Here is a 12,844-nt window from a genome sequence, read left to right as displayed (position 1 = left end):
ATAGATCGTGACGTCCACTTTTTTCTTCGAAATTTGGAGTATTTACAATTTTAACAAAATTTTTTCACGCACTTAGTAAATCAATTCTTCTAATGTCTCAAAAAAATTCAAGTCGTTTGGCTTAATTTTCAAAAAGTGCTAGACTGTACTCTTTTAAGCAGATGAAACTATTTTTATAGTATTATTTATGCCTTTCACTTGACGGCAAGCTGAATTAGTAATATGAAAGTTAAGCAAGTACAGCAGTAAATACTTTTTAGCGAACTGTACCGTGTATACGGTACGTAACTGTACGGTATAATAAGTATAAATTGTTAGTATGAGAGTACGTTGTCCGGCTCAAAGTGTTAGATGGTACATTATTTGGCGATCGGCCCACGAATACATGATTACGGTGTATCGCCAGGCCTTGGAAGATGTGCATCTTCAATCACGACCCATTCTGCAAGACATCTTATATTACATGGACCGAATCTTCACTGTGATTTTCTTCATCGAAATGTTAATTAAATGGTTGGCTCTCGGCTTCAAAAAGTACTTCACGAACGCTTGGTGCTGGCTCGATTTCGTCATTGTCATGGTGAGTTTTATTTACACGAAAAGATTCCGTAGCACCTCCTAGTTATCTTAACCGAAATGTGGGTAATATCTTGTAGAAACTATTCAACTAACATGAACGACTTCGAATTCAATAGACAAGGCAAGCGATTACGCACATGACAAACCAGTAGAATGTTTAATGAATATTTCTAATGTGACTAAATAATTTGGTTTACACAGCCGCACCTTCGTTTTCTCTCCTTAGTACAAGCTTGCAATCTGCTCCTCTCGAGAGTGTCTCGAAAGACATGAAAAAAAATCCCTGACGAGGATGTTCCGATTCGTTCGATAGAGAAACCGATTTCAGAATAGATTTGTCGAGTGACGGCGAGAGAAGTGTTGCAAGCTTGTCGCAGAACATTCGTAGAAAGAACCGACTTGTCCTATCTGAACTCTTTAACGCAAGACGTCCGCCATCTTGTGCCCCATTCTCCTTCTAATTACCCGAAAATCTGCCTGCAAAGCGGGAGCGCAGCATGGAAACTTCCAGCGGAGTTCTCTGATAGACTCGTCTACCCGTTAACTCTTAACTATCGTGAAAATCATCTTCCATCTGATCAATATTTGATGATAATAGCTGTCACTGATCAACTTGGGCGCAATCTGGGCCGGCGCTGCCGACATCCCGGCCTTCCGTTCCATGCGAACACTGAGGGCCTTGAGGCCTTTACGAGCAGTATCACGATGGGAGGGCATGAGAGTAAGTCATATTGGTCGAGGGAACTAAAAATCAAACAAAGAAAATACCGTAAGCCTGATCCGGCGATGTGACGACTGTCTATCTGGTCATGCGAGTCTACCAGAATTGATTTAACAAATTCCAACATTAAATCATCGCGGTGCTCATGAAATGTTATTCCTCTATAAACAGATTTCTACGCCGTTTTTGAACATTTTTAATTCAGCGTAATCACGTTCTATATTAAGAAACTATTTCCCTAATCCAAACGGCACCTAATCCAAACGTTATGCCGGTAAAGTACAAAATGTTGTGTTGCCATGGTAGAAAATGATACTAATATTATACAAAATATTTTTTCAAGTCTCCAAAAGTCCTTTTGGCAAATATGTTTTTAATGCAAAACGAGGCTATGTGCAAAATATGAGCTCAATCCGACTTGACCGATTTTCGGAAATTTAGCCCTTGTTTTGATCATTTTATCGAGTCGAGAACAACGCAACAGTACTTCCGAATTCTTTCAATGTTTTTGTTTTCATTCGAGTTTAATCGAGTCGATGCTTAACTGTCTAATAGCGAAAGTCAAAGTAAGCTCGTTGAGAACTCGGTTTCAAGATAGGCAATCGAAAGACTTGCTGCAGAGTCGATGATTTTCTTGTAGTGGATAAAGAGCAACATTTCATGAGTAAACATCTCTGAATTAAAAGTATGTTAAGCTTCACTCGATGATTCGTCACATTTGCCGTCAGGTTCTGTTGACAGTCGATCTGTATAAAGGAACAAAGTGCAATGTGTATGAAAAGGGACATAAACAAAACCGAGGAAATATGACGAAAGATCGCTACAGTGATTGTAGCCTGTTCTATGCTTTCCAGTGTGCAGAGGTACACTGGCGTTTCTACTTGATGTCTGCACTGATATCTTGGAATTTTTGTCGTACTAGCTATTGTCTATGTACGCCTCTCCTAACAGTCTTTTTTGGCACAGTGATCGTTGTGCAACGTATACTGTATCTATATATATATATTATATATTACATACTATATATATATATATATATATACATACATATATGCGCATATATATACATAAAATGCTTTGTGTGTAATGTTACTGATCTTCCTTGTGTGTACTACGCACGTCTATGCGTATACATTGTAAAATGTTTACCAGGATCTTGGTTGTTCGCGACGCAACGCACGGTCATATTTTTCGAAAATCATTTTTAGGTTAGGTATAATATAATAAATCGATTCGCAAACTGATCGAACGCTCATCAAAATTGTGTTGCTGATTCTTCTTTCAAGATCTTTGTATTAGGTTGTCCCTTTCGTTTCGTTTTCGATTAATGCACACTAAGGAAATTTAACCTTGTTTTTGAAGAAAGCAAATCGTATGACTACGCGAGAGGAAACTTGGGAATTATTCCAACATTAACGAACAGATGATCAGGTTGTTTGTAGAATGTATTTTGTTATTTAACGCTATGAAACATAAAAATTGCGAAAGAAACGTTTGGGACACCCTAATGTTTACCAATCAAAAAGTAAATGATTGTATTTAATCGAATCAAGTTTATAACCAAGTTACTTGTATTATTGATATAATGTAAATGTCATCGAATTGTGACGTTGACGAGAACCCCTTATAAACATCGTGGTTCGTCGAAGAACTTGAGAAATGAAACTTGAATGAGAACCGTGCGTCGCGACCGCGAGTATGACGAACATTTTCATCTGTTTCAGGACGAAGCCGACTATCATGCTCGTAATTGATAATGATTCTTGTCAAGCCGTACAGCTCTCTGCCTTGTCGACTGTACACGCGCGTGTGCGTGTAATTCGAAAAAGGGAATAATTCCAAATAATCGATCGACGCGTCGATATCTGTTAGGCGCGCGAGTAATCCTCTGTGTCCAACCAAATTTCAGTAACGGTGAACCATTATTTCGTGATCCATTCGATACATTTTTAAAAACAAGCTCTGCCATTTTTTTCATTTATAGTGGATTACTTGTAAACTGGCCTAACAGGTAGAAGTGCCCGGAAATGATTAATTTAAAAACAAGTCTATTGGATTGCATTGAAATTGATTGCACAAGTGCTACTTGTGTTTTGCATACGCATAATTACACGCAAACGAGCGTCCAGTCAGGAACAGTCTGGGAAAGAAATATCCGTGCACTGCTAACTGTACGTTTCAACAGTGAAGATTGTCGTGTACTTGTAATGAATAATTCATAGCGTAGCCGACACGCGTCAGAAATAGTGAGGTCTATCGAAACAAGAAAGGGAAGGTTGTGCACGAGTGCTTCGTTCTCCAACTGTACATCTCTGTTCATTGTTAACCGCTACGTGTGCCATTACCTGGTTTCTATCTGTGTCTTCAACCCCCTGCTCTGGATATTTGTTGTACCGTATCTACGAACGTGTATATACACTATATAAATGGATATCTGAGCTCTCCACAGATAGGACGGCCGCCTGTGTGTGATAAATGCCGCTTCGATATGAGAATCCTCGAATCCATCGAACACGAGATCAAAACGAAGTGACATATCTACGTTCTCTTTCTCTCTATTTCTATTTCTTTCTCTCTCTCTCTCTCTCTTTCTTATTCTCTTTCTACCCTCCTTTGTTCCCCTTTTCTCTTCTCTTCTCTCTCTCTCTCTCTCTCTCTCTTCATTTTCTCTGTCACCTATTCTACCCCCTCCCCTTACCCCCACCCCCAGTTCTCTCGCAACTCCAGAGTTTGGAAACGATGAAAAAATGGTTTTTCTTTTTCTTTATTTTTTTTTGTCTTATATGTAGCCTGTCTACCTGTTGCTGTGATTCGCTCTCGTTTCTCGCTCGCAGGTGTCACTCATTAACTTCGTAGCGTCGCTCTGTGGCGCTGGCGGGATCCAAGCCTTCAAAACAATGAGGACCCTAAGGGCCCTAAGGCCACTCAGGGCGATGTCTAGAATGCAGGGAATGCGGGTATGTAGCCCACAGTCTCAGCGGACCTTGCCGATTACTCCATGTATCCCATCCGGATCAGTTATTACTTTTAGAATAGGAGTCTGTTTGGACGAATCGACAGCCAGAGTTGGGCATTAGACGCGACTTCTTTCAAATTCTGCTAACTTTGTCGTCTTGTTTTCTCGAAATTGCTGGTGTTTCTTGTCCACCGGGTGGCTCGGACACGCGGAAGCTTTACTCAGACGCCATTGCTAACACTTGCGACTGCCAAAAAGTAAACGGAGACGCACCATGTTCCGAGACGTAAGATCTAGCTGGATGAAACCGTACTTTTAAGAGTCTCAACACGGCATACTGTGGAAAAAAATCGAGCTTGTTGCTGTTTGATCTTGATCTGATTGGTCAGTGATGTCAATCGTTGAACAAACTATGTGGCTATGAACATTATTTCACGAAAATGTTGTATTAGAAAGTAATTTAAAAAGAAACAGTTCAAAACGTCCTATAATTTTTATGGTTTTGTATCAAGAAGGTGTTGTATTACGTTGCTATATAAGTTTCTTCTAGACTGCGGACTCTCATGCAAAATAAAAATTGTCGAAGACAACTGTAAGACACAGAAACTATATAAAAATGTACTTCCTCTCTTCATGATTTCAATAAATCTAAAATAGTGCTATTAAATTCTTCTAATGTCTTCACAGTTTTGTATGTTACTGATTCAGTTTTGTCATAAATGCATAAGATCTGCAGCCTATTGTTTACAAACGAGAACATACCGCCAGCACCCTTTTCTCTAATCAGAACTTCAGGTTCCGTCCAGTTAGTATGTACTGCTCGAAACATTGTGCACTATCTCTGTATTGGGAAATGTTCCGCGAGATATTCTAATGTTTGCTAAGAGAAGATGTTCACTAGCCTAATCGTAATTATTAAGGATGTGCGGGGTACCCAAAATTTCGGGTTCGGGTCGGGTCGGGAAGTTTACTCGAGATGAGGTCGGAATCCCGAAAGTTTATAAAGTTCAGGTACCCGAAATTGTCGGGTCGGGTCGGGATCCCGAAGTGCCCGAACCGTCGACTGGTGTCAAGTTCCAAAAAATTTGTACCCGCACGAGTATGGCGGTTTTTCATAACCTTTCAAATGAATTTTGCATTGTAACTTTTCGGGTACTCGAACATTGCAAAATTTCGGGATCCCGACCCGATCCTAGGCTCGGGTACCCGCACATCCCTGGTATTTATCAAATGTCGATCAATGAAGATTTCATTCGATGAATTAAGTTTTGAGAGTCTTGATCAATGACGTGGTAGTCGACGTGTTGAATGTGCGTGCACGTATCGTGAATGTTACGATAATTACTCTAACAGTAACTCGCGTTCGAAGAACCGCGTGAAATTTTCCGTAGCATCGAACGACGAAACTTTCGAACAGTATAATTGATACGTTGACGTCCAACTTTGTCGACAATCTTCGGTTCGTTCATATGTTTTCAGTTTAGACTGTTTCGGTGCCGTCGGCCAACGGCGGAACCGTTTTTCTATTTTCCGTCGCGAGACTCGACAAAGAGGCCGATAGGAACCTGTGACAGTGATCACACATTTTTTCTCCGTCGTGAGACTTTTTTTTATGTATTTAAACAAAAAAAAAAACGAAAAAAGTAGAGTAATTTTATTCCACCAGAAACAAAGAAATTGTTGCAAACAAAAATTCGCATAGCAGTGATTAGAAACTTGAAAAGAAAAGTGTAATTCTTCGGCCTCGCGGTGTCAGAGACTCGGCAGAATCTCCTTTTGCACGTGAACATGCGTAGGAAAATCGCGAATGCACTTGAGCTTAAAACTGCGAATGTTTGATCGGCACGTAGACTTGTTCTTCGCGAACAATTTTTGCGAAATATGCACTTTAGAGGATACACGTACACTGTTGTCCGTAAGTTCGAGGTCACCGCCTGCCATTAGAATCATAGTGCCCTTTTAGCGTAGTATACTCACGAAATTCAAATTCCGAAACTTTTTGGTTCCCATGCCTTCCACTCGATTAAATAACTAAACTTTGTCAAATTTCTAGCCAATCGAGTCCCGGTTTCATCAACGTGCGTTTCGAAAACCAATTTACGCTTTTATCGTTCACGGCAAGAGAAATGATAGAGAAAAGTAGTATTGCCGAGCGATCGTTCTAGTAGTCGGTCATTTAAAGCCAGTAGTCAGCCATCTTAAGCGTTATTATATTATTAATGTGCTGTTTTCTAAATGTTTTACTATATAATGTGGGGACATGAGGCTGCACATTCGAAGTGTATGATAATTTGTTAATAGATATTTATTGTTCAGCGATTTGTTTTCAGGAAGGCTGACTATTGGGTAAGGGTTGAAATAAGGCACATCTACGTTAGTTTATTTTAAACGTCTTTAGATTTTTGTGTATTTTAACCTTTCAACCGGGCGACTTTTCAATTACAAATACTTACGAAGACAAATAGAGTTGATACGGTAGAACTTCGCTCGTTGCACAAACCGGGACCGAAGTGCGTGCAAAAATCGAGATTCTCCACTCCGTATTTCTCCTATGTTACCACCACAATCACCATCGCGAGTTCCACAAGCAACCGTGGTAGGAGTCGCTGGTATGCAACGAATGAGGATTCAGTGCAGCAAACGAGGTTGCAACGAGCGAGGTTCTACTGTACAACAAAAAATCTGCTGCAGTTGAATACAATGCACTATATTGTAGTGAATTAGTGATTTAGAAAAAAAATGAAAGGATTCTGGAAGGTAGCGAAACGAACAACGAGCCAATTCGTCGCCCCCGGTTAAAAGGTCTAACAATTCAGTGAAAAGATCATTGGATCCTGTGTTAAAAATGATGATTGTGTTCACCGTGTTTTACATGCTGTAAAATAGTAAACGAACGCGTGACCCCAAACTTATGGATAAGTAGTACTTAGATCAATCTTTGGATAACGTGCCTTTTACTCTAGATACAGCTAGATACATATCAACACACGTACCTACATACATTTTAGTAACTTGTCATTTGTTACAGCCCCGCGATGGGTTAATTAACAGTTTGTGTCTCATTACAGACTTAAAATTGATTCTACATTACTGTAATTACAAGGTCGCTGAGATACTGGGCGTAGCGTTACTGTCATGCCCACACCCTGACACTATCTCATCCTGTCTTTATAATAGTTCGAAGCTACTGACTTTCAGCAAATTGTCGATGTACTTAGAATGGTTTCTTTTGGTACTTTCATTTTTCTGCATGAGTACGTTTATTCTTATTGGAGCTGCCATGGCCGCCCCACCTTTGCATTTTGTTTCGATGTTCGCTTGATGTGCTGCCGTTTTCTGCTATCTTTTTCTTTTCTGTAATATTATCGTTTCCTTTCGTTTTCTGTACAGACTTTTGCATGCGTCGTGCCCCGCGATGCAATATTATTCTGTAACACGTCACATCGATCAACGTTCAGGCAAACTTTGTACAATTTTGTTCCTTCTTTAACTTCTCTATTTATTCTTTCTTCTTGGTTTCCTTTTTTCCGTCGAGAATTCGTCAAAACGAACTCTTCAGTTCTCTGATTTGTTCGATATCGTCGATTCTTTTTTTTCTTTTCGGTGTACTCGTATACCAGCTGGAACTATGATTATTGGAAACTGACAAAAAAATTGCCAGCAGTAAGTATACGAAATTTGCCTCGGTTTGCTTCTCGAAGCGAAGATAGTCGTCGCTTTTTCGATCGGAAAAAGTTCGACGAAATTCGAGATGGTGTTCTGATTTTTCTATTTTCTGATTTGATCTTGTGTAATTGACGTCGCAGCGAGAAACTGGGAATTCGGTATTAAATCTCGGCGATTGTTAACGAAAGCTTGATGTTTTCCAATCGATTTCGGAAATTCCCAATTTCTTCGAACGACGATCTTATCTTGATTCTTTTTTTCTTTTTATTTTCTCTGAAAACAGAAGGAGTTGAAATTTACATTGCACATACGATAATGCGTACACATAGCGTAGTCACATAGAGACGCATATAGCCGCATATAAACGCATACCTAAACGCATAGAGAAAAAAAAAATGAAACAAAATTTTCACCGTCGGAGAACACCTGCACGTTCTAACGACTCGTCTCGTCTCGCAGGTAGTCGTCAACGCCTTGGTTCAAGCCATTCCATCCATTTTCAACGTGTTACTGGTGTGTCTTATCTTCTGGCTGATCTTCGCCATTATGGGTGTGCAGCTTTTCGCCGGCAAATACTACAAGGTTCGTAAAAAGCTTCCTCGACCTCAATCTTTCTCCAAGGAAGATTCATTGAAAACATTTCACCGAGAATTCTGATTCTATACAAACCATTGGATCTCTATTCTATCTCGAAGTAATGTTAACTTAGGGTGCACGGAAGAACTGCACTAAGGATTCATTGATTAACAATCTCCAACCAGCTTGCAAAGCCTCAATACCATTCAAATGAAATGTGGCTATATGGTAGACTAAAACCAGAAAACTTATACTTCTTTGTACGTTAGAATATTGAAATTGTATTTAGGACCAGTAAAAAAATGTCATATTTAATTGAATTGCTTCGCTGAAATGATTCAAAAGTAAAGCTGCCTTCTTATTGCAACCCGTTACTCTTAGAATCGAAAAGGGTTAAACTTCACCTTGGGAACCCAGAAATTTTTAACTTGTTTTATATAACCCTGTAGATCTTGACGAGAAAATGCCAAAAATCCAAGTTTTGATGCGAGGAATTCACTGATCCAAAAGTTATGCGTGTTTAAAGTTGAGCGATTTAATACGTTGAATCTATGCGACTTTCCATTCACGCTGCGAGTAATCGCAAGATTGTGTCTAAACAGAAGTCACCTCTTCGAGTCGATCACTGCGCCGCGTCGCCTAAACGAAAAGCCTCGTGTCGGTCCTTGGAGATCGATGCCGCCTGAACGGAAAGCTTATGGCGGCGCCCTCGCCTGTCAAAAACGCTTAAAGTCGCTCAACTTTAAACACGCATAACTTTTGAACCAATGAATTCCTCACATTCAAACTTGGATTGTTGGCATTTTGTCGCCAAGATCTACAGTATTATATTTAAAACAGATCAAAATTTCTGGGTTGCTAAGGTGAAGTTAAGCCTCGAAAAGATTATAGAAGCCAAGAAAGTCTGACAAAATGTCGTTCTTATTTTTGCAGTGTGTAGACGCAAATAAAACAACATTGAGCTTCGAAATTATTCCCGATCGTAATGCCTGTATAGCCGAGAACTACACTTGGGAAAATTCTCCAATGAACTTCGACCACGTAGGGAAAGCGTATCTGTGCTTGTTTCAAGTGGCCACATTCAAGGGATGGATTCAAATCATGAACGACGCTATCGATTCTAGAGAAGTAAGGCCATCGACACGAATTACGTTCAAACCTCGCATGACAGACCATCGAAACCAACGTCTGGGTCACTAGTGACCCAAACTAGATGTTGTGCAAACGAGTCTACGTGTACTACAAAAACATCTTGCTCGTTATTACTCGATCTTGCGAAAAGAACACTTTTCAAAGCAGGTGATGTCATTCGGAAAAATTACAGATTAGTCTTTCTGATATCTTTAATGAAACAACTACTCATTTAGTGTAATTTCCACAAATTGAATACTTAAACGACGATTTTGATGTTCCGGGTCAATGCGGTAATGACTATAATGGTTAAATATGATTTTCATCATATGCATATTTAAACTTTAGTCAGACTCGAATCAACCCACCCTAATTTTATCCGACTTTGATCATCGGTTGTCATGCGAGGGTCACTCATTCTTCACCGCTGCAACACTTTTCTCATCGGTCTGTTCTCATTCGTTCGCAGCTCAACAAACAACCAATCCGTGAAACGAACATCTACATGTATTTCTATTTTGTATTCTTCATTATATTCGGATCGTTTTTTACCCTTAATCTATTCATTGGAGTTATCATCGACAACTTTAACGAGCAGAAGAAGAAAGCCGGAGGATCCCTCGAGATGTTCATGACGGAAGACCAGAAGAAATATTACAACGCCATGAAGAAAATGGGCAGCAAGAAGCCTCTCAAAGCTATTCCTCGCCCGAGAGTAAGCACAAAACGCACGAACAACTTAACACTTTCGCCACCATCGTTGAAATACCTTATTAAATGCAACGCACCTCCTTTATGAAAGACCAATATGGCGGCGTCATACTTTAAATTCACATAACTTTTGAACCAGTGAATTCCTAACATTAAAACTTGGATTTTTGGCATTTTCTCGCCGAAATCTACAGGATTGCCTAAAACAAGTTAAAAATTTCTGGGTTCCTAAGGTGAAGTTTAATCTCCGTTTCACATAGAATGACCCCCACATAAAAATGAAACAAGTCTTCTCTATACGTGTTGAAAAATCGTTCGCATAACATTTTTGTCGAAACGCGTTCCTTTAATAAGAAATTATTTAATTAACTGAATTATTTTTCTCTGTTCCAGTGGAGACCGCAGGCGATAGTGTTTGAAATAGTGACGGACAAAAAGTTCGATATGATAATCATGTTGTTTATCGGACTGAACATGTTAACGATGACGTTGGACCATTATCAACAGACCCAGACTTTCAGCGACGTTCTAGACTATCTGAACATGATATTCATTGTGATATTCACCAGCGAGTGTCTCATGAAGATCTTCGCGCTGCGTTATCACTATTTCAAGGAGCCGTGGAACCTCTTTGATTTTGTTGTTGTTATATTGTCAATATTAGGTAATGTAATGTAATGACTAGTTCAGTCGTATGGCCCAAGTGAAATTGACTAACGTTGATGAAAAAAAGAATCCTGTTAGCTTTTCCGCATTACACAATTATCTCTTCTACTTCTCTAATTCATCGCTACGATTAGAAGCTTGGAGTAGATATCGAGCATGTCATTCGCATTTTCAATCTATTTCTCACTATGCACGCAATTACAGTTTGTACTCTTCAAAACAAAAATAAAAGCGGACAGGTTCGATATTTCACGTGTGCCGAAACGACTGATCAGCGTTATTACGTTACGTAGCCTTACATTGATGTTGTATTTGTTCCCCTTTCTTCCCATGACCCTCCATGTTCCCCTATCCCGAACAATTTACATACGAATTTGTTGCTGAATCGTTCGATACAACGTTATATTGGCCATCCAATTAACCGGGACCAGTTCAATCCAAAATATTCTCCATCGATCAGCAGAAATATGCAAGGACCTCTTCGACATTCACCGAAACCATAAATGAGCATAAGCAATGCTAAGAATTGCTTACTGGCCACGTCAATTGTAATATTCAGTCAAAGGAAAATCAAATTTTATTGTGCTGTTTCGTGTTGGTAATGTAACGTTGCGTCCAACTCGATTCGCATATGTTAATTGATGTAAAGACGGTCATTAGTCTAAACATCCGGTAAGAGCGGGTCTGTATTACAAAGGTTTACCACCACATTTTTCTAATCACAAATTAGTCTCTTAAACTAGAGTACTTATATAGCACCGCGGGTCATTCGATAAGTGATCAAGCTTTTTATCTAATATCAATGCATGTTCTCCCCTATCACATAGGCTCGGGAACAAAGATTAGAGGTTGCAAACGAAAAGATTCTTAGATCAATGACGCATGTTGACTCACTCATTCTCCTCGACTCGAGCTGCAAAGTATCGTGCATCAAAACCTTTGAGATCTTCGTAGAGAGATAGATCGAACTACGTAGAAAAGACATTAGTGCAGTTTTGCTTACACTCTAAAGAAATTGAGAATGCACCACTTTTTTTTCCTATATCTCAATCGACGAATGAACCTGATCTTCTAGACTTGCCAGAACCGTAGATATCCCCATTCTCTTGCAAGAACCACCCTCTTCCGACAGAACTGCATGAGAATTAGATGAACATCCATTAACATAGAAAGCACCTTAATACCTAAACAGCACCGTGTCACTTCCTTTCTGAACTCCGATATAGAATTAGCAATAATTTGAGACCTGTCACGATACTGTTGTATTAATGGTACATTGTGTTTTCTTCAGGTCTGGTACTCAGCGACATCATCGAGAAATATTTCGTGTCGCCGACGTTGCTTCGTGTAGTAAGGGTGGCGAAAGTCGGTCGTGTGCTTCGTCTCGTGAAAGGTGCTAAGGGTATTCGAACACTTCTCTTCGCCTTGGCGATGTCGTTACCAGCCCTCTTCAACATTTGCCTATTACTATTTTTGGTGATGTTTATCTTCGCGATCTTCGGAATGTCTTTCTTCATGCACGTCAAGGACAAAAGCGGACTGGACGATGTGTACAATTTTAAAACGTTTGGACAGTCGATGATATTGCTATTCCAGGTAAGCACATAAATATTTTCTACAAATCGATATTAACCCTTTGCTGGCGAGGATTTTTTAAATATTTATCTTCAATTATTGGAACACAGCGAAAATACATACTGATCTTTTGTTACTACGATAGTGAAATTATTTGTTTGTAACTTTAAGAATTAGTCTCGTTTTCGAAAAACGGTTTGCAACTTCAAAGTTGCAACGAGATGCAATACAGTAGACCTCCGTAAGCTTTGCCATGAGCAAAA

At 39.6% G+C, this 12,844-nt stretch overlaps 1 protein-coding gene across 23 annotated transcripts in view; it reads left to right on the top strand.

Moving 5' to 3' along the window:
* Positions 1–12,844, top strand: part of Para (sodium voltage-gated channel paralytic) — a 73,567-nt gene that overhangs the window by 51,281 nt on the left and 9,442 nt on the right. For 18 of the 23 annotated variants that reach the window (XM_076801468.1, XM_076801467.1, XM_076801464.1 and 15 more), the window contains 7 exons: positions 407–580; positions 4,135–4,257; positions 8,382–8,504; positions 9,432–9,626; positions 10,099–10,344; positions 10,734–11,004; positions 12,298–12,602. In XM_076801468.1, coding sequence (XP_076657583.1) covers positions 407–580; positions 4,135–4,257; positions 8,382–8,504; positions 9,432–9,626; positions 10,099–10,344; positions 10,734–11,004; positions 12,298–12,602 — 1,437 coding nt within the window. Of the gene's footprint in view, positions 1–406; positions 581–1,177; positions 1,301–4,134; positions 4,258–8,381; positions 8,505–9,431; positions 9,627–10,098; positions 10,345–10,733; positions 11,005–12,297; positions 12,603–12,844 lie in introns of all 23 variants that reach the window. The other 5 variants (XM_076801459.1, XM_076801461.1, XM_076801470.1 and 2 more) reach the window with 2 other exon arrangements.

This window comes from Halictus rubicundus, chromosome 15 (assembly GCF_050948215.1).
Source record: "Halictus rubicundus isolate RS-2024b chromosome 15, iyHalRubi1_principal, whole genome shotgun sequence".
NCBI lineage: Eukaryota > Metazoa > Arthropoda > Insecta > Hymenoptera > Halictidae > Halictus > Halictus rubicundus.
The sequence above is the reverse complement of the archived record's forward strand: the minus strand, read 5'-3'. Positions and strand labels throughout refer to the sequence as shown.